Below are 23,081 nucleotides of genomic sequence, written 5' to 3' on the forward strand. Positions count from 1 at the left end.
TAAAGTGAGAAGTCAGAAGTATATTTACAGTACTGATGAATTATAAAAATGATGATAACTCAGTCATTTTCTGTAGTATTTAGTGCTATCTATATTATTCTAAAAATGGCCTCAGGTTATCCAGAGAGAGTAACACAAATTAAAATGTAATATAAATGTTGTTACTGCATTGGAGTAAATGTTTCCCAGTGTGAAACAAATCCTAAATTATAAATAAAGCTTAAGCATACATTGAAATGACTAGTTATAGTTTTGTTCATTCATTCATTCATTCATTTCACACATATTTACTTGATGAACTATTTTTAACTCTTATGAAAGATTCTCTTCAATGTCTTATATATGAGGACTATTTATCCATAGGGTGTAGCAAAGCTTGATTTGATAAGGTTCCATGTTGCTTAACAATAAATGCATTTAACTCTTTCAGTAGATTTAGACTATTGGTAAAGACTGAAAACATTGTAAAAACAATTCCTAAATACTACTAATATAAACTTTACTCACTTGAATAAATTCTTTTTTACTTACATACAAAGACATATATATATAAAATTAGCATAAATAAATATGGCTAATAAAATTGGAGACAGTTGTATAGATATCTCCCTCAGGATAGATATTTAATAAGTGTTCTACTAAAGAAAGGAAGGGAATGAGAAAACAACTGGAGGAGGATGGGAATGTAATGAACAGTCTGTTTATTTAAGATGCAAGTTATAAGTCACATTTGTATGTTACTGGTTGTGACCCAGTACAGAAGGAAAACCTAGTGAATTAGAAGAGATGAAGAATGTTTAGGAATGAAGTTCTTTCAACACAAGAACTAGGATTAGCCTTACATAGAGCAAGGACAGCTTCATTGCAACAGGAGAGGAAGCAGAGAACGTGGATACAGATTCCAGAGGTGAGGGTGTGCCTACTTCACTGCTTCTATTCTTTTAAAGAATGTAAGGAAAGAAATTTGGAAAAAAAAAAAGAGAGAGAGAGAGCAGGAAGAAGAGAGAGAATGAGTAAAACAATTGGAGGGAAATGTCCTTGTTACTGTAATTACTTAATACCATTTGGCACATACATTGCTAAATCTGGCATTCTGTGTGAGGTGCTATCATTTCAGTTGTGTCAAACTGTTTGCGACCCCATGGACTGTAGCCTGCCAGACTCCTCAGTCCATAGCATTCTCCAGGCAACAATACTGGAGTGGGTTGCTGTGTCCTCTCCAGGGAATCTTCCAGATCCAGGGACTGAACCCACATCTCTTACTCTTATATCTGCTGCATTGGCAGGCAGGCAGATTCTTTACCACTAGCACCACCCGTGAAGCCCAAGTTCAGCATATATCAGGTTAAATTTGGTTTTTATTGCTTTTAATAATACCTACAAAATAACCTTGAGTCTTTCTTTTTTGTTTCCCTTTATAGTGAAATATCAGGAACAAGAAATGGGTTATAAACTGCTCTTGCCTTTCTGTTTCAAATTAGTTCTAACTTTTTCGGCCTAGTTCTTTCATTAAGAAACAACTGTCAAAGTTCCATTAGTAGGGCATGCCTTTTTGCTTGTTTTATCTGGTAATGTGGTAGATTTGTAATGAGACAATATACTCTAATACTTAGGAGCCCTGCTGTTTCTTGAGTTCAAATTCCACATCTGCTAAGAATAAGCACATAATATGATGGGAAGCTTATATTACTCATTTAGAATAGGGATGATAATACTTCATAAGAATTTGTGTTTTAGTCTAAGAGTATATAAACTTAGCTTCTAGTAAAGTGTTTTGTACAATATATGCTCTCAATATAGACATTAATCATAATTGTCATTATTTTATTGGTATCTATTCTAATTGTCATTCATGTTGCATATAGTTATTCAACATATATCTCTTTCTTAGATAAACAGACTTTTTTCAGTTTGATACAGTGTATACCAATGGAATCCTGTGAATAAGACCGCATTGTTAATATCTGTGCAATTTAAGTAAGAAATTAATATATTTAAAGTTAAGTATTATTACATATGTAGGTTTTTGGATTTCTCCTATCAGGATGATAGGCAAATAAGGTAGTTTTTCTTCTGATTTTATGACATTTAAGGAATAATAACATATTTTAGAAATTTCCACTGAAGTCCTGATTTCACTTGCACTCCATACTATGGTTCACACTCTCAGTACTTTTTATTACAAAAGTTCTATCATTTTTTACTTAAGAAATGTCCCTCGGTTATGGTCTCATGTGTGCATAGGGCACTTTGTCCACTTTAAACAGTTATGTGATATAGAGAAGGGTTATCTTTTTTAAGCCTCAATTTTCTCATTTGAAAAATATGGATAATAATAGTGTCCAGACTTCTGGTGAATCCAATGAGAAACAGCTCATAGTACAAATGTTTAAAAGATAGTAAGTGTCCAGTAAATATTGCATATTGCTTTACTAATCACATTCTCTTCTATTTATATAACTTTTCCCTGTGACTATTACAGTTTCTATTGAATAATCAACTGGTCTAAGAGCTGTGAAACACTTGATAAGTCCTTTTCTTTACTAACCAAAATATAAATGTCCATTCCTTTTGGGGAGAAAGACAAAGAAAGGAAGTTATTTTTTATTGTCAATTTCATTAGGTTTTGAAAGTTAAATCCAAGGTTTATTTGGATAGGATAGCATTTAAGCCTATTATATGCACTTTCTAGAATGTTCCTTTCTTTATATCATTGCAGATGAGGCAAGGTTGTTAAGACCTTTTATCTCTGTTAGAGTTTGTGCTTACCTTACATATTTTTGTTAAGAAAATCAAGAATGTCATACTTAAACCTAATATGAAAAATGCAGATATTCATTTCAGCAATCCAATTTGAAGTCATTTGAACTGAAGAAATTAAGAAAATAAATATAAATTATCTATGTTAATAATTTGGTGGCAAATATATTATTTCTAATGTGTAGCTTTTTAGATTTTATATATATAAAATAGTTGATAAGTTAAAATACTTAATAGCAAAAAATACCCTGTGTGTTTGGGAACACATGTAAGAATTAAAGATTTTAAAATTAAAAAAAAAAACCCTGTGTTTTATACATATATATATGTATATATATATATGTATATATTATACATATATACATATATATATATACATATATATATGTATATATTAAATAAAAAAATAAAGCAAATGAGAATTGTTTATCATGAGAATTGTATGTTCCATAAAATTAAACAATAAATATCAAATAAAGATTCTTAACCTATTTTTACACATGTGCCTAACACTTACTATTCTCTAGTATTATATAATTTATTTTAAATCATGCTAATTTTGTGAGATTATTTCAGTCCATGGCATTTGAAATGGTTATTTATTTTCTTCAGTAGCTATAGCTTTTGTTTTAACGCATAAAACAAAAATGATTGATGCCATAATAAATGTTTTTTTTTGCCTACCCACAAACACAGTGAATAACCTGTATAGAGATTAAACTTTGAATAAGTAAAGAAAATAAGACAACAGCATTCACAGCAAGTAATTGTTTCTGTATATATTTAACTAATTGCCTTTAGAATTCAAGTAATTCCAAGAAGAAAAATATTTGGTCTTTTACTAAACCCTGTTGTTCTCTGTTTTGTTTTAAAATCTTACTCCTAATTTATTTATTAATTAGGAGAAAAGACATAGTACAGTTTTACCACCTCTCTTCCTTCAAGTCAACCAGCCCCAAAGGCAAATGAATATTTTTACATATATTAGCTGTCATATTGAAGCCTTCTGATTTTAGTTACTAGGTTCCAATTTAAATCTTTAAGCATAATAACTCTGATGATAGGGGCCAAACATCTTTTTTCTCTCAATACTCATAAGCCACAGTTATACTATCTGCATTCATTTCAATATTTGTGTAACATTGCTGTATGTACATTTTTACTTTTGAGAATGTTCATACTAAGCTTCAAGTTTTTTGCAGATGCAAGAGTCCAGCACATAGGAAGCCTCAACAACAATCACAAAAACAACAACAAAATTAATTGTTTTCATTATCTTTTATATCATTTCAGTTTGAAAGCTGTAGCACATTTTACATTTATATCACTCCTTTCCAATAAAAACTTGCTAAGTGTAAATCTTATATGTAGAACATCCCAATCCACTTTTATATTGTAAAGCTAGTTCATAGATCAGTTTTAGTGTTAGTGGAATCATCCCAGAACAATTCAAGAAAAACTTAATAACTGTTTATCACAAAAATTTACCAAAAAATTGTCTATCAATATTAAAAGATTGTAATTGCCAGACCCTGTAATGCCTGATGGATGTTCTGCTAAGGAACATAGGTATTAGAGAACAAATCCACTTGGCAATTGGAACCATGCCCCTGCCCCACTTCCCTCCATATTCTCCCATATGAGTTTGATTTTTATTCTATTATCAACTAAAAATAACTCAAAAGATCATTTGAATATTTTAAGATAGACACATTTATGCACACTATAGCATTTCTGTTTATGGATATACTCTATATTTATAATAGTTTCTTAATGAGGTTTATTATATTTAACTGAGAAAGAAATTGTACCTCAAGAACAGTTAACAGGTAGAAGAGGACATTCTCCTGTATCATTGAAAAATTTGACTTCTGAAATCAGACTAACTGGGATGTAAACCTTGGTTCTGCACTCTAATTTCTGTAATACTGAAAAAGTCACTTATCCTTCCCAAACTTTTGTTTTCTCACCTCTAAAATATTTAAGAACAATAATGGCACTTGACTGGGTTGTTAGTAGAATGAAATGAATTATACATGTTAAGTCCTTGTCCTTGGCCATTGCTCAGAAATGCTAGTTTATCAGTACAATGAAGCAACTGTAAGATTGCTGATGATGTATACAATGATACATGGCTTAAATTTTAATTCAATTTAATTTAAGGTAAAATGACATTTGTAGTCTATATTTTGTAACCTTTTTAAAAAGTAACCCTTTAAATATTAACCCTTTAAAAATAACTTCCTTCACTCTTTTCAAGAAGATATATAAAACAATTTTTTCTATTCAGTTTGTGTGTTATACATGTGTGTGTGTATACATATATGTGTGTGTGATTATAAGTGTGTATATATATGTATATGAAATCACTTTTTTGTCATTTCAGCTCTTATGCATACCACAGATATTAGAGTGTGTGTTATTTTTGAAATTGATGTAGTCCTCTTGATTCCCAAATGACTTGGAAAGTTGAAACATTACAATATTTGTGGGAGATCCTCTGGTTTCTTTGTTCTGTATGTATGTGTATTAAACAGATGTGCTACAAAAAGAATGCCTGGTGTATTAAAACAGATTGATTGGTATATTGATGAAACTGTGTACCTATGGATGTATTATCTATCTATCTATAGCTACCTTGGAGAAGATAATGGCAACCCAGTCCAGTACTCTTGCCTGCAAAATCCCATGGACAGAGGAGCCTAGTAGGCTGCAGTCCATGGGGTCGCGAAGAGTCAGACACGACTGAGCGACTTGACTTTCACTTTTCACTTTCATGTATTAGAGAAGGAAATGGCAACCCACTCCAGTGTTCTTGCCTGGAGAATCCCAGGGACGGCGGAGCCTGATGGGCTGCTGTCTGTGGGGTCACACAGAGTTGGATACAACTGAAGTGACTTAGCAGCAGCCGTAGCATAGCTACCTACCTACCTGTGTACCTGGTTATTAACCTACTAAGGATGTATACAACAGAATCTGTTCATAGGTGCCACCACTACACAGTTTGAACAATTCAAAGTCTGTTCAGTTTTGTGTCTGCTTATTTCCCCTTTATATTCCTAGCACCCAACACAATGCCTGGAATATATTAAGTTAGTGAATAAATGAATGAATACTACTTATGTGTCTGTAATCCAGCAATTTTGTGTACTTTAATATGCACTTTAAAAAGTAATATATACAAGTACTGCAGCCTACATTCATGAATATAGTTTAATAATAGCTTAAATGAAAAAGTTAATACTTTCTTTGTCTTGATACTTAATTATCATATGCTTTAGAATAAATTTGCTTTGTAGTAATTCAAAATAATTAAGCTGTTCCTGTTCCATTAACCTGTATGATGTAGTTAATTATATTATTAAATGTGCCATATATTGTATATATTAATAAAAGAACAGTTGTTTTCCTGTAGTACCATACCACTCTCCTCTAATGATTTTTTAAATTAAAATTTAGATAATTTTAGATTTCTATACAGTTGTCAGAAATAATAGAGATCCTGTACATCCTTTACCCAATTCCCTCTAATGGCATTTTCTTGCATAACCATAGCACAATATCACAACCAAAAAATTTACATTGATACAATCCCCAAACCTTATTCAGATTTCATTAATTTTACTTATGCTCCTTTGTGGGTGTATGTTTATTGTGTTTATATAGTTCTATGTAGATTTGATCACCACCACCAAGGCAAACCACAATGCAATTCCATCACAAAGATCCCTCTTTTGAGTGTTTTATAGTCATAGTGTGGAGAAGGCAATGGCAACCCAGTCCAGTACTCTTGCCTGGAAAATCCCATGGACGGAGGAGCCTGGTAGGCTGCAGTCCTTGGGGTCCACAAAGAGTCAGACACGACTGAGCAACTTCACTTTCACTTTTCACTTTCATGCATTGGAGAAGGAAATGGCAACCCACTCCAGTGTTCTTGCCTGGAGAATCCCAGGGATGACAGAGCTTGGTGGGCTCTTGTCTATGGGGTCACACAGAGTCAGACACGACTGAAGTGACTTAGCAGCATAGTCATAGTGATCTCCTTCCATCTCCTCCCCCAACAATGTGTGGTAACTAGTAATCTGTTTTCCTACTTTGTAATACTGTCACTTCAAGAATGTTCCCTAGGTAGAGGCTATTGTAATTTTTACTCATCATAATTGCTTTCAGATACACCTAAGATGTCCTATGTATCAACATTCCTTTTTTATTGCTGAGCAGTATTCCGTGGTATAACCTTAGTTTAATGGTTCACCTGTTGAAGGACATTAGGTTTCCTCTTAGTCTTTAGTTCTGGCAAAGAAAACTCCTGTGAACCTCCATGTTCAAATTTTTATGTGAACACAAGTTGTCATTTCACTGGAATAAATATGCAAGAGTATAGTTACTGGGTCATGGTAAGCATATATTTATTTTTTTCAAGAAAGTGTCATCTTTCCAGAGTGACTATTCCATTTTACATTTCTACCGAAAGTGTATGTATAATTCATTTTCTTTTTCTTTTTTTAAGAATCTTCCCAGCATGTGGTGTTATCATATCATATATATCTTATTTTAGCTAACTTGATAGGTATCTCATTGTGGTTTTAATTTGCATTTCTTTAACAGTTAATGATGCTGAACATCTTTTCATGCGCCATCTGGTATCCCCTTTATTGAAATGTGTTTTGCCCATTTTGTAATTGGATTTTTTCTTCTCCCCCCCCCCCAGTTCTAAGAATTCTTCATATATTCTAGAATACTAGTACTGTGTGGTATATAAGCCAAGCAAATATATTCTTCTAGTTTGTAGCTGTCTTTTCATCCTCTTTACAGTGTCTCTCACAGAGCATCAAAATAGTGAATTTTGAGTAGAACTACTAAAATGTCATGTTACTGCTTGAAGCAAGTTAACAAATAAATTATTTATGAAAAAACAATTGAAAAGTATTTATTGCGCAGGTATTTAAAAATTAGCAATATTTTTTTATCAAATTGAGGTATCACTGATTTATAATGTTATGTTAATTTCAGATGTACAGCATAGATAATTTTTATATATTATGTATGAAATGTGTGCATGCTCAGTCATGTCCAATTCTTTGTGACCCTATGGACTATAGCCTACCAGGCTCTTCTGCCCATGGGATTTTCCAGGCAAGAATAGTGGAGTGGGTAGCCATTTGCTCCTCCAAAGGATCTTACCAACCCAAGGATTGAACTGACATCTCCAGCATTGCAGATGGATTCTTTACCTGCTGAACCATCAGGAAATTATACCTCATTTATAAATCAACAAGGATATATTTGTATAGCACAGGGAATTATGACCCAGGCATTTTTAAGTTATCTTTTTAAGTATGTAGGAGCCTCTCAAATATTAGGTCTGGAACTTTTAAATTGATTTGGTTGCCATCAAAACTAAAAGTTTGTTTCTATTTGTTCATAGGTTCAGTTGCCACTGCATGTCGTGACCCAGGGGTTCCTATGAATGGAACTCGAAATGGGGATGGACGAGAACCTGGAGACACTGTGATATTTCAGTGTGACCCAGGATATGAACTTCAAGGAGAGGAAAGAATAACCTGCATTCAGGTAGAAAATCGATACTTCTGGCAGCCCAGCCCTCCAGTTTGTATAGGTATGAATTCAGAACAATTAAAATTTTATGCAAGTGTGAAATGATGGTTAAAAACTGGTTTCAGTGTTATTAAGAACATTATTCTGGAATAGGTTCTAGATCTCAGAGGTCTATGACCTTCCAAAAAATGCATAAAATTGTAAATCATTATTTTTCCCGAGGAGAGAGTGGATCTATAAATTCATTATATTCTTAGTGGTTTTAACACTCTTTTAAAAATGTTAAGAATCAAAGTTCATGAAAAACCTTCATCTTGCCTTATCTCCTATGTTGTTGTTCATTGTTGTTCAGTCACAAAGTACACCAGGCTTCCCTGTCTTTCACTATCTCCTGGAGTTTGCTCAAACTCATGTCCATTGAGTCACTGATGCCATCTCATCCTCTGTCACCCTCTTCTTCTCCTGCCCTCAATCTTTCCAGAATCAGGGTCTTTTCCAATGAGTAGACTCTTTGCATCAGGTGGTCAAAGTATGAGGCTGCCAAAGTGCATATTATCTGCCAAACAAATGTAGTTATCCAGTACTTTTAAAATTTTAAAAATGGATTCAGACACTGTATTTGACTTGCCTCTATAATGATTATTTCTTCTAAGAAAGAAAGTTGTATCAGAATTTAAATTTGAGATTTAGGGCTTTGATTTTTCCTTCAATCCATGTATTCCAGATCAGTTTTTATGTTTATGATCTAAAGATTTGTAGTACTTGGATGCAATCTCAAAAACAACAGAATGATCTCTGTTTGTTTCCAAGGCAAACCATTCAATATCACAGTAATCCAAAGTCTGTGCCCCAACCAGTAATGCTGAAGAAACTGAATGGTTCTATGAAGACCTACAAGAACTTTTAGAACTAACATCCAAAAAAGATGTCCTTTTCATTATAGGGGACTGGAATGCAAAAGTAGAAAGTCAAGAAACACCTGGGGTAACAGGCAAATTTGGCCTTGGAATATGAAATGAAGCAGGGCAACGGCTAATAGAGTTTTGCGAAGAGAACACACTGGCCATAGCAAACACCCTCTTCCAACAACACAAGAGAAGACTCTACACATGGACATCACCGGATGGTTAAAACTGAAATCAGATTGATTATATTCTTTGCAGACAAAGATGGAGAAGCTCTATACAGTCAACAAAAACAAGACCGGGAGCTGACTGTGGCTCAGATCATGAACTCCTTGTTGACAAATTCAGACTTAAATTGAAGAAAGTAGGGAAAACCATTAGACCATTCAGGTATGACCTAAATCAAATCTCTTATGATTATACAGTGGAAGTGAGAAATAGATTTAAGGGCCTAGATCTGATAGACAGAGTGCCTGATGAACTATGGATGGAAGTTCATGACACTGTACAGGAGACAGGGATCAAGAACATCCACATGGAAAAGAAATGTAAAGAGGCAAAATAGCTGTTTGGGGAAGCCTTGCAAATAGCTGTGAAAAGAAGAGAAGTGAAAAGCAAAGGAGAAAAGGAAAAATATAAGCATCTGAATGCAGAATTCCAAAGAATACCAAGGAGAGATAACAAAGCTTCCTCAGTGATCAATTCAAAGAAATAGAGGAAAACAACAGAATGGGAAAGACTGAAGAGCTCTTCAAGAAAATTAGAGATACCAAGGGAACATTTCATGCAAAGATGGGCTCAATAAAGGACAGAAATGGTATGGACCTAACAGAAGCAGAAGATATTAAGAAGAGGTGGCAAGAATACACAGAAGAACTGTACAAAAAAGATCTTAACAACCCAGATAATCAGGATGGTGTGATCACTCACCTAGAGCCAGACATCCTGGAATGTGAAGTCAAGTGGGCCTTAGAAAGCATCACTACGAACACAGCTAGTGGAGGTGATGGAATTCCAGTTGAGCTATTTCAAATCCTGGAAGATGATACTGTGAAAGTGCTGCACTCAATATGCCAGAAAATTTGCAAAACTCAGCATTGGCCACAGGACTGGAAAAGGTCAGTTTTCATTCCAATCCCAAAGAAAGGCAATGCCAAAGAATGCTCAAACTACCACATATTTGCACTCATCTCACATGCTAGTAAAGTAATGCTCAAAATTCTCCAGAATGCTTCAGCAATACATGAACCATGAACTTGCAGGTGTTCAAGCTGGCTTTAGAAAAGTCAGAGGAACCAGAGATCAAATTGCCAACATCCACTGGATCATCAAAAAAGGAAGATAGTTCCACAAAAACATCTACTTTTGCTTTATTGACTATGCGAAAGCCTTTGACTGTGTGGATCACAATAAACTGTGGAAAATTCTGAAAGAGATGGGAATACCAGACCACCTGACCTGCCTCCTGAGAAATCTGTATGCAGGTCAGGAAGCAACAGTTAGAACTGGACATGGAACAACAGACTGGTTCCAAATCAGGAAAGGAGTATATCAAGCCTGTATATTGTTACCCTGCTTATTTAACTTCTATGCAGAGTACATCATGAGAAATGCTGGGCTGGATGAATCACAAGCTGGAATCAAGTTTCCCAGGAAAAATATCAATAACCTCGGAAATGCAGATGACACCACCCTTATGGCAGAAAGTGAAGAGGAACTAAAAAGCCTCTTGATGAAAGTGAAAGAGGAGAGTGGAAAAGTTGGCTTAAAACTCAACATTCAGAAAACGAAGATCATGATATCTGGTCCCATCACTTCATGGAAAATAGATGGGGAAACAGTGGAAACAGTGTCAGACTTTATTTTTGGGGGCTCCAAAATCACTGTAGATGGTGATTGCAGCCATGAAATTAAAAGATGCTTACTCCTTGGAAGGAAAGTTATGACCAACATAGATAGCATGTTCAAAAGCAGAGACATCACTTTGCCAACAAAGGTCCGTCTAGTCAAGGCTATGGTTTTTCCTGTGGTCATATATGGATGTGAGAGTTGGACTGTGAAGAAAGCTAAGCACCAAAGAATTGATGCTTTTGAACTGTGGTGTTGGAGAAGACTTTTGAGAGTCCCTTGGACTGCAAGGAGATCCAACCAGTTCATTCTAAAAGAGATCAGTCCTGAGTGTTTTTTAGAAGGACTGATGTTAAAGCTGAAATACCAATACTATGGCCACCTCATGCGAAGAGTTGACTCATTGGAAAAGACTCTGATGCTGGGAGGGATTGGGGGCAGGAGGAGAAGGGGACGACAGAGGATGAGATGGCTGAATGGCATCACTGACTCCATGCATGTGAATTTGAGTGTACTCCGGGAGATGGTGATGAACAGGGAGGGCTGGCATGCTGCAATTCATGGGGTTGCAAAGAGTTGGACATGACTGAGCAACTGAGCTGAACTGACCTGAACTGAACTGAAGGATTTGCAACCACTTGGTTCATACTTCCAACTCTCTGTCCTTTATTTACATACCCTGTTCTTGAATATCCAGGTTAGACTCTTGAAAATGAAGACACACACTTTTTCTTTACCAAGTGTTATAAAAACTTTATACCTCCTTTGTAGTGAAAATAGTGAGAAAATATGCTATATAATCTTAACAATAAAAGATCTCATCATTAAGGTTCTTACATTCAACTAATTCAATCTCAAACCTGTGTTTCAAGTGTTTTTAAATTGGTGTCATCTAGAATATATAATACATTTTGACCAAAGTTTGTACTGTCTATTCAAAACTTTATTTATATGCATATCCTTTCCTTTGGTACACTGTAAGCAACTAGAGAGAAGATTCCATTTCTTGTTCATTGTATTTCTTCTAGCATGAAATTTAGCACATTTAGGAGAGAAATACTTATTTTTGTAAATTTGTATCTAACTCATAAATACATTTTCAGTAATTATTTCACAGAGTCACATGATAATAGGAAGAGTGTTTAGTACTTAAGCACTCAATTATTCGATTTATGTTATTCATTTTATATTTCTTATACATGAGATGGAAACTCAAATTCATTAGTGTGTGCTACACACTGCTATAGGCATTGAGGATTTAGCATTAAAGTAATATAGAAGAGTTCTCTGTGTTTGTGAACCTACTCCTACTACAGTGAAAACTAAACAGTCTGGACTTTCATATCACATGTTTTGCATTTTATAGTCTGGATTTAATAAAAAGCACTCAATATGGAAAATGAAACATATCTAAAGACTCAAATCAGCCAGCGTTTGACTTCTAGGTATTTCTAGACTTATGTAGAAAATGCAGCAGATGATAATGACAAAGCTTATTAAAGAGGCTGAAAAAATGCACAAAATAAGTGCATACTTTGAGCCAGTTCAGATTTAGCCATATTTCCCTTTACAGTTTATTATTTCCATTTATACCTATGTTGCTCACTATGCTTGTATCACTGAAAGATTCTAAATCATCAAACATCTATTACTTTGCATTTTATTATAACTTCACTCATAAATGCAGACAAAAAATACAAGGAAAAAATGCTTTCAAAGGAAAGACTGAAACAGTTAAATGTTCATTAATTTGTTTACTACACAGATTACCTAAAAAATGCCAATTAAACAAAAATACCACATTCCAACTAATTGGAACCTAACTGAGCATCTTGTAAAGGGCATCTGTGTAAAGAGAAAATGACAGAACTTCAGAAACTTACTGGGGCTTCTTGATTTATTGTGATTTCTACACCTATTAAATGGGTGCTATTTATTATAATTATTAGAAAGGATATAGTATATCAAATGTTATGTTGAGAATTCTGAAATACTGAACAGCTTTATACTGAAACTCTAGAAAACACAAAAATATGAAGCATAAAAGACTAAATAGGCTGTTATAAAATTCCATTTGTAGACAAGACTTTAGTCAGCAGGTAATAATTTTAGGAAAAACATGTTGAACACTGAATTTTACTTAAATGTAGCAGGTTTGGGGAATTTTTTATAAGGATTTTGGTGCTGTGTATTATTTTTTTTATAGGAGAAGATCACATGAGGAGAGGATATGCATTAGAGCTTCTCTGAAGAAAATAACCTAAAAAAAAAAAAGTCTGAAAAACTGCTAAGGCTGCAGAAAGCTTGATCTCCAAAACTGATAAGAAATTAGTCCATGATTGGAAAACTATGCCAAAGATTAAACCTTCAACTTTTTAGAAACTTCATAAGTCTATGTGTCAGACCATGGAGCATAAAGCATTTTGCTTGCATGTAGAAGTAGTCAGCCTTATAGCAAATACCAAACAGAAGGACAGTCATCTTTAAAAGAGTTAGTAGAATTCATTCCAACAAAAATTGACAGTGTGAAGATTATTTTGACATTGCCAGAGAGAAAGTAATAAGACTCAACATGAAGGTAAATAGCAAAAACATTAGTGTGGGTGGACTGCTGAGAAAAAAGAGTAGACACAAATAAAACTGAATTGGGGAGAAAAAATAATATTGTAAAATCATTATCAATAGTTTCCCATATAACTGTCTCATAGAAACTACACTCAGAACAATTCATTAATATCAGAATTCCATGGAACCTAAATAAAATTTTAATTCATTAATGTATTTGCTTTAAAGAGAATCTTATATTTGGTGCTTTATGATTAGATACATAAAAATAAAAATGTATTTTCCAAATGTTATTTAAAGTTTTATATATTTAAACCAAAGATAATTTCTTTATTGTTGATTTGTTTGGGATTTATACAAATGTCAGATAATGTCTCTACTTGTCTCAAAGGTTATTACAGATTTTCAGAATCTACTGCAGCAATTAAATTTATCAAGAAAACCTCAATAAGTAATTTAAATAATTGAATCAAAAGAATTTTAAAAGACTTTATGATCAAATAGTAGTATAGTCACAAAATATATTCAGTAAAATACTTAAAATACGTATAATGGATTTTCCTATATCCTATGTGATAAAGAATATACACTATAAATGGAAATGTATTTGTGTCATGTGCATAAAATTGTTAATGATAAAAGACCACTATTTCCTGTGAAAAATAAAACTGAAACAAACCAATAAAATTGCTACCACAGTCCCCTCAAATTACAAATAACACCACTTTCTTAGAATATGAAAGAAAACACAAAAATATTCTTGCCTTAATTCATACATATATGCATTTGCTATTAGACATATTTTTCTAATATATCCAAATTCACATTTGATTTCAAAAGTTCCAAAGACAAAATATGCCATTTTTTTTTTATCAAAGCATATAGCTACAAATTAGGTTGTCATTCAATCTAGTCATCATTAATCTTCACAAGGAACGAATGCAAGGAGCCAATAGCAATTCAGCAACATTTATAGAATGTGTCATATATGCTAAATCTCATATAAAAAATAACATATAAGACAGTCTTTAGGTTATGGATTAAAAATGAATGCAGACACCTGAAAGGAATATTTAAATATAATATAGTAAGGAAAGTGATAGAGATAGGCAAACGTTGCTATGGATACCAGGTTGTTCTGGAGAGAGCTGCCATAAAGCCTAGGCTGAAAATTTCTAGGAAAACTCCCTGGTGTGTGCTCAGTGACTCTGTTATTTCTGACTCTTTGTGACCCCACAGACTAGTGGCCAGGCGCCTCTGTTCATGGGATTTTCCAGGCAAGAATACTGGAGTGGATTGCCATTTCCTTCTCCAGGGAATCTTCTTGACCCAGGGATGGAACCCGCATCTTTTGAGTCTCCTGCATTGGCAGGAGGATTCTTTACCACTGGAAACTCCCTGGAGGCAGTGATGAATCTTGAGACATAAGAAAGAGTTACATAGATGTAGACGGGTAACAGACATTTCAAGAAAAACAGCTAGGATGCATAAAGGCATGTTAATACAAGGAACAACTAAATAATTATTTGAGTGTAAATTACGTGTCTAGATTGGTGGTTGATGCAAATGGAAAGGTTGCAAGGGTTAAGACATGAAAGCTGTACTGGAGTCGGAGCATTATCTTTTAGGCAATGTGAAATAACAGCAGAATTTTATGCATGGGTATAATCTGATTGGGCTTCCCCAGTGGCTCAGCAGTAAAGAATCCATCTGCAGCGCAGGAGACGCAGATTCAGTCCCTCGGTGGAGAAGATCCCCTGGAAGAGGGCATGGCAACCCACTCCAGTACTCTTGCCTGGAAAACCCCATGGATAGAGGATCCTGGCAGGCTATAACCCATAGGGTCACAAAGACTCAAACACAACTGAAGAGACTGAGCACATAATATGATTAGATATTTTTACTGGGAAGATGTATTGGAGGAAATAGATTATACTGTGTGTGTCCTCAATCACTTAGTCATGTCCGACTATGCTAGATTATACTAGAGGCATGAAAAACAAACCAAAAAAAGCAATAATTCTGGAGGCATTTAAGAGTCAGATCTAAAAATTTGGTATTAGAGAAGAAAAGATAGAGTGAAAATATCTATGAAGAACTATGAAATGGTGTCTTGGTAGTGCTTACTGATAGACTGGAGTCAAAGGGGCAGCGAAGAAAAGAAAGAATCTTGGGCCCTAGCTTGGGGATATATGTGGATGGATAATAATCAAACAACCTAGAAATATAGGAGAAATTTGAGTTAAGGTTTGGGTATATTGGATATTCTGTGTTTGATGTACCCATAGACTCTCAGGTAGAGATAATCAGTAAGCACTTGGGGATATGGTTACTATTAATTAGAGAAACCTGCTGGAGATGATAAGAAAAAGGAGTTATCAGTATATAAATGGAAGGTAAAGTAACAATTTGGATATGGAATTAAAAGGCACTTACTCCTTGGAAGGAAAGTTATGACCAACCTAGATAGCATATTCAAAAGCAGAGACATTACTTTGCCAACAAAGGTCCGTCTAGTCAAGGATATGGTTTTTCCAGTGGTCATGTATGGTTGTGAGAGTTGGACTGTGAAGAAGGCTGAGTGCCGAAGAACTGATGCTTTTGAACTGTGGTGTTGGAGAAGACTCATGAGAGTCCCTTGGCCTACAAGGAGATCCAACCAGTCCATTCTAAAGGAGATTGGTCCTAGGTGTTTATTGGAAGGACTGATGCTAAAGCTGAAACTCCAATGCATTGGCCACCTCATGCGAAGAGTTGACTCAATGGAAAAGACTGATGCTGGGAGGGATTGGGGGCAGGAGGAGAAGGGGACAACAGAGGATGAGATGGCTGGATGGCATCACCAACTCAATGGACATGAGTCTGAGTAAACTCCGGGAGTTGGTGATAGACAGGGAGGCCTGGCGTGCTGCGATTCTTGGGGTTGCAAAGAGTCGGACACGAATGAGTGACTGAACTGACTGACTGAACTGAATGCGAAGAATGTAATAGAGTGTAAATTAGAGATGATTATGGAAGTAATTCAGGAAAATTACCAAAATTATAAGATGAAGTGAAAGAGGTGCTTGCCAACAAAACTGAGGTCTGTACAAAGACATTAAAAGAAAAAAGTGAAATTCCAAAAGGAGAATGAATTTAAGGTGAAAGTCAACAGTTAAGGATGATTACAGATATGAAGAGAAAGATAAAGGCAGAAATTGCATCTTTATTGTCAGTACAAAAGTCATTTGAGGGTTAGCTAAGAAGGGTTTGTGTTGGAGGCAAGGGCACTAAGAGAAATAACAATGGCTGGAGAAAGAATGAGAAGTGGGGAGGAACAAATAAAGACATCGAGAATCCCTAAGCAATTAAAAGATTATCGTCTCTCTATAATTTAAAATGAAAAAATTCTTTTTTTTCATACTGGCTTTTATTTTATTTTATTTTTTACTTTACAATACTGTATTGGTTTTGCCATACATTGACATGAGTCTGCCACGGGTGTGCCTGACTTAAGTTTTCTCAGGATAAATACTTTGGTGCTTTTCTTTGAGAAATAAGAAACCATATATATTTTTTTCCAAAGTGACATTCTTTGCTAATTATGTTAGTCTGCCTATAGGTACATATGTGATGAAAGAGAATGAGATTGGACTCTTTTTCAGAAGGCTTAGTTGTAAAATAAAAATAAATAAATTCAAAATAATTAAGCAGATAATTTTATTAAAACTGAATTATTGTAGAATTTTACCACTGTAATATATAGCAATAACAAATCACTATGTTATATACCAAGAACTAATAGAGTGTTGTAGGTCTGTTGTAACTCAAAACCAAACAAATTCATAGAAAAAGTGATCAGATTTGTGGTTACCAGAGTCAGGGATTTGGGGAAGCTACCTGTATGAAGATGGTTAAAAAGTACAAGATATTTAGCTATCCAGTCAATAAATGTACTGGTGATATAATGTATAATATGATATGAAACACAACTGTATTTTATATGAATATATAACAATTGTTAGAGTAAATCTTAAGAGTTGTCATCACAAGAATTTTAATTTTTTTCTTTAATTTTGTATCTCTATGATAAGACAGATGACCACTTGATTCATTGTGGTGATCATTTAAAAGCTAAAAAGGGTTATTACAGGATGGGGGCAGGGAAAGACTACTGCGATAGGAAAACATGTGACAATCACATCTGCAAGCATCTGAAGAATCAGGAAAAAGGGATTTTTCTCTTATAGAAAAGAGTACACAAGGTGAAAACGAGCAAGGTGTGGAAGTGAGTTGAAAGGCTGACCCAGAACGTTGTTCTCTGGGTCCAGCCTGTCCTTAGGTTGTGTGCCAGCTCAAGGCTGAGGGAGGACCAGAGTCCAAGAACCTAGAGAAAGGAGAGAAGCTTGAGCAAAGTTTGGTTGCATGTAGTTTATTGTGATTGATCTGTGAATACAAGCAATTCAACTAATCAGTTGAGTCAAAGAAAGGGAGTTTACAAGGTCTGTGCTTGGTTTTGTCACAGAAAACTGAGGGGCCTTATTTAGGAGGTTTTATCTAAAAATAAGCGAACCTTATATAGTTAGATGGTAAAGAGGGGTTATTCACTGTGAGTCCATATAACCAAACACAGAAGGATAAGGGGATTTCTTAACCATTAGGTAAAATTCACCATTTTCAGCTAAAAAAAAAAAAAAAAGTGAAAGGAAATAGGTTAGAGGGAGCTTTGTTTTATTTTTAGGATTAAAGAGACTTGAGTACCTGTGGACAACAGGAAGAAGCCAGAGAATAAAGGAGATGAATGAACATAATTCTCAAAAAGAGAGACTGTGTGACCAAATTTAGGGTGTTATCCTGATTAACATGGAGAAGGCAATGGCAACCCACTCCAGTACTCTTGCCTGGAAAATCCCATGGATGGAGGAGCCTGGTCGGCTGCGGTCCATGGGGTCACTAAGATTCAGACATGACTGAGTGACTTCACTTTCTTTTTTCACTCTCATGCATTGGAGAAGGCAATGGCAACCCACTCCAGTGTTCTTGCCTGGAGAATCCCAGGGACTGGGGAGCCTGGTGGGCTGGCGTCGCTGGGGTTGCACAGACTTGGACACAACTGAAGCGACTTAGCAGCAGCAGTAGCAGCCTGATTAACAGGAGGGACTCATTGCCCTCTAATTGTAGAGAAAAATACTCAGGGAGCATTAAAGTTTGAAAAGGGAGATCTAGAGAAAGTTGAGATAGTCTGTTTAATCATTTGATATGATACCACAAAACATACAGGTGATAGGGTAAATAAGGCTAAGCAAATAAATATTCTAGGTAGAGTAGGTCATCTGTTGTTACAGTGACACTGAGGCCACGGATGCAGAAGGTCATAGGGAAATGAAATAGCAGGCACCCATTATTTAGATGGTTCAGTTCGGTTCGGTTTGGTCCGGTTCAGTAGCTCAGTCGTGTCCGACTCTTTGCGACCCCATGAATTGCAGCACGCCAGGCCTCCCTGTCCATCACCAACTCCCGGAGTTCACTCACACTCACATCTGTCGAGTCCGTGATGCCATCCAGCCGTCTCATCCTCTGTCGTTCCCTTCTCCTCCTGCTCCCAATCCCTCTCAGCAGCAGAGTCTTTTCCAGTGAGTCAACTCTTCGCATGAGGTGGCCAAAGTACTGGAGTTTCAGCTTTAGCATCATTCCTTCCAAAGAACACCCAGGAATGATCTCCCTCAGAATGGACTGGTTGGATCTCCTTGCAGTCCTAGGGACTCTCAAGAGTCTTCTCCAACACCACAATTGAAAAGCATCAATTCTTCGGCGCTCAGCCTTCTTCACAGTCCAACTCTCACATCCATACATGACCACAGGAAAAACCATAGCCTTGACTAGACCGACCTTAGTCGCAAAGTAATATCTCTGCTTTTGAGTATGCTATCTAGGTTGGTCATAACTTTTCTTCCGAGGAGTAAGCGTCTTTTAATTTCATGGCTGCAGTCACCATTTGCAGTGACTTTGGAGCCCCCAAAAGTAAAGTTTGACACTGTTTCCACTGTTTCCCCATCTATTTCCCATGAAGTGATGGAACCAGATGCCATGATCTTCATTTTCTGAATGTTGAGCTTTAAGCCAACTTTTTCACTCTCCTCTTTCACTTTCATCAAGAGGCTTTTTAGCTCCTCTTCACTTTCTGCCATAAGGGTGGTGTCATCTCTATATCTGAGGTTATTGATATTTTTCCCGGCAATCTTGATTCCAGCTTGTGTTTCTTCCAGTTCACCGTTTCTCATGATGTACTCTGCATAGAAGTTAAATAAGCAAGGTGACAATATACAGCCTTGACGCACTCCTTTTCCTATTTGGAACCAGTCTGTTGTTCCATGTCCAGTTCTAACTGTTGCTTCCTGACCTGCATACAGATTTCTCAAGAGGCAGGTCAGGTGGTCTGGTATTCCCATCTCTCTCAGAATTTTCCAGTTTATTGTGATCCACACAGTCAAAGGCTTTGGCATAGTCAATAAAGCAGAAATAGATGTTTTTCTGGAACTCTCTTTCTTTTTCCATGATCCACAGATGTTGGCAATTTGATCTCTGGTTTCTCTGCCTTTTCTAAAACCAGCTTGAACAGCAGGAAAGCATGTGAGATGAGTGCAATTGTTTGGTATTTTGAGCATTCTTTGTCATTGCCTTTCTTTGGATTTAGATGGTCAAGATTATCAAATTCTAATAATGATACTATATATTTAGGCTCAGGCAAAGAACAAAGATCTGAAATGTTGCCAGATTCAAAATTCTCGTTTGAAAACCAGTTTTGTGCTGTCAAAAGAATCCTGTATAACTTATAACTCAATGATAAAATTTACCTGAGAAAAACTGTGACTTCAAAGCTGAGATACGAGAATGATGATATTTGCAGGAGAAATCATATGACACCATGAGAATCCCAGTCTCCATCTCAGTCACTCTCTCTCAGGTGCACACATGTGTGTTTACATCCACACTATCTCACTCCACCACCAGGACCCTCCATATCTCAATTGCTCTAAGTTCCTTAGCTGCCAACTTTAAATATTATTTTCTTATCAAGCTGTGTTTAACAGGCTCTAACAATAACTCCCTAAAGAATCTATTCTCTGAATTTCTCTGACAATTTTTGAACCTCTTCATTGAAGTCTAACAGAAACCTTTGTCAGGCCATAATAATAACTGAAGTAACTGTCCATTTTCATCAACAAGTCAGGCAACTAGAATTTAAGAATATCCTAACATTCAGTTTGTTCTGTGCTGTGCTTAGTCACTCAGACGTGTCTCTTTGCAACCCCCTGGACTCTAGCCCGTCAGGCTCGTCTCTCCATCCAGACTCTCCAGGCAAGGATACTGGAATGAGTTGTTATGCCCTCACCAGGTGGATCTTCCCGACCCAGGGATCAAACCCAGGTCTCCTGCATTGCAGCTAAGCTACCAGGGAAGTCCTAACATTCAGTTTGAAGGTGAAGTCGCTCAGTCGTGTCTGACTCTTTGCGACCCCATGGACTGTAGCCTACCAGGCTCCTCCGTCCATGGGATTCTCCAGGCAAGAATACTGGAGTGGGTTGCCATTTCCTTCTCCAGGGGATCTTCCCGACCCAGGGATCGAACCCAGGTCTCCCACATTGGAGGCAGACGCTTTAACCTCTGAGCCACCAGGGAAGCCCAACATTCAGTTTAGGAGTGTTTTACTATAAAGTTATGTTGGTTCTCAGTTACACATTGTCACATGTTAACTATTATCAAAGCCTCTTCTGTAAATGAAGGTATCAGGGAACATTTGAAAATGAAACAAATACTTCATATTCTATTATCCCACATATTATTAAAGATTTTCCTTTGCTTTGTTTTCTCTTTTTTTCTCAGTAACCTTCAGTTTTTCTTAGTAATTATGAGGAAATCATTTTTACTCCTCTTAATGTGTTTCTTTTATAAGTATCAAAAATAGTAATAGCAAGGGAGAGAAGTATAAATGTAACTTTTTCTTGTCTTTTAAATCCAATAAAGGAGTTAAATTCACTCTATGTATGTGTTTAGTATTTTGATGGTCTTTCTTGAAAGATCATGCATTATTTAAGCATCCAGTATGATAGAAAATTGAGTTTGTACCAAAAACCTCTAAACTTTTTTAGATGTGTGTTTTCTAAATACTGATAGATAATTTTATTAATCACTTAAGGGATTTTGTTTGTTTGTTTTAAATTAAAGCACCCTGTGGAGGCAATTTAACAGGATCTTCAGGATTTATTCTTTCACCAAACTTCCCTCATCCATATCCCCATAGTAGGGACTGTGACTGGACTATCACCGTCAATGCAGACTATGTTATCTCCTTGGCATTTATCAGGTGAGTTCCTATTCCTTTCCACAGCTTAAAATTGTTTTTCTTATTTTACATTACCATTTGCACTAGGAAATATTTATTTTTACATGACATTTTACTTTTTTTTTTACCAATTTGAATACAAATATTTTGCAATAAACAATTTAAAAATCTCTATATAATTCCAATCTAGTTCTGCAGGCTAATGAGTGTGCATCACTTAACAGTTTCCAGTATAGAGGAAACATGTTAAAGGTTGAATAGTTTATTGATTTTCATGAAACATTATCTCTTCATAACCTTTCCTCTCTCCCTGAACTTACCATCACTGCTTCAAAAGATTCTATGTTTCCTAAACTTAAAGATTAAAAGGTCAGCATTTTGAGGAATGTTTTCTTCCATATATGCACCATCGAAAATGTCTTTGAAGTATCTGTGCAGCACCATTATTGGGCTTGGGAAGATACATATATACCACGTACCATTCTTTCTGGTGGTCTCATTAAGTCAACTGTCAAGAATTTGATGGGTAATCTTCATATAATTTCTCAGCAGAATTTGTCTTCTGATAGAACTTTACATGAGGTATTCAAAATTTACATTTATTGTTTAGCAGTATCAGTTGAAGAGTTAGCTTAGCACTGACATAGTGGAGGATGCAGCTTCTTGTGTGGCAAAGAAATTGCTGAGTTTAATCCCCAGCTCTGTTACTGTCATTTGTGTTACATTGGGTAAGTTATTATTTGAATGAGTAATATTATAATATATGATTTTATAATAATATTATTTGAGCCTCTGTTTCCTGGCATGAAGTAACAGCTGTATCACAAAACCTGGCCTAATTCTTTTCCTTAAGATTTCAATGGGAATGTTAGGTGTCAGCAACTTAAAGAGTTTCTGCCTAGAAATGTTCCTAATTTTAGTGTCCAAGACTAAAGTCTGCTGGCTCTTGTAACACAGCTATTCCTTCTGCTAGCATGTCACAGCTGCTTGGTTTTTATGTAAACTTTTAACCTGAACATTTTTTCTAATATATGAAAGTGAAAGTCACTCAGTCATGTCTGACTCTTTGCGGCCCCATGGACTATACAGTCCGTGGAATTGGGGGATCTTCCCAACCCAGG

General features: G+C 35.6%; 1 protein-coding gene across 3 annotated transcripts in view; it reads left to right on the forward strand.

The window, feature by feature from the left end:
- CSMD3 (CUB and Sushi multiple domains 3) overlaps window positions 1–23,081 on the forward strand; it is a 1,381,373-nt gene that overhangs the window by 1,081,513 nt on the left and 276,779 nt on the right. For all 3 annotated transcript variants that reach the window (XM_068983804.1, XM_068983805.1, XM_068983806.1), the window contains 2 exons: window positions 8,189–8,380; window positions 21,843–21,981. In XM_068983804.1, the coding sequence (XP_068839905.1) occupies window positions 8,189–8,380; window positions 21,843–21,981 (331 nt within the window). The remainder of the gene's footprint in view (window positions 1–8,188; window positions 8,381–21,842; window positions 21,982–23,081) is intronic.

Source organism: Capricornis sumatraensis, chromosome 11 (assembly GCF_032405125.1).
Source record: "Capricornis sumatraensis isolate serow.1 chromosome 11, serow.2, whole genome shotgun sequence".
Taxonomy (NCBI): Eukaryota; Metazoa; Chordata; class Mammalia; order Artiodactyla; family Bovidae; genus Capricornis; species Capricornis sumatraensis.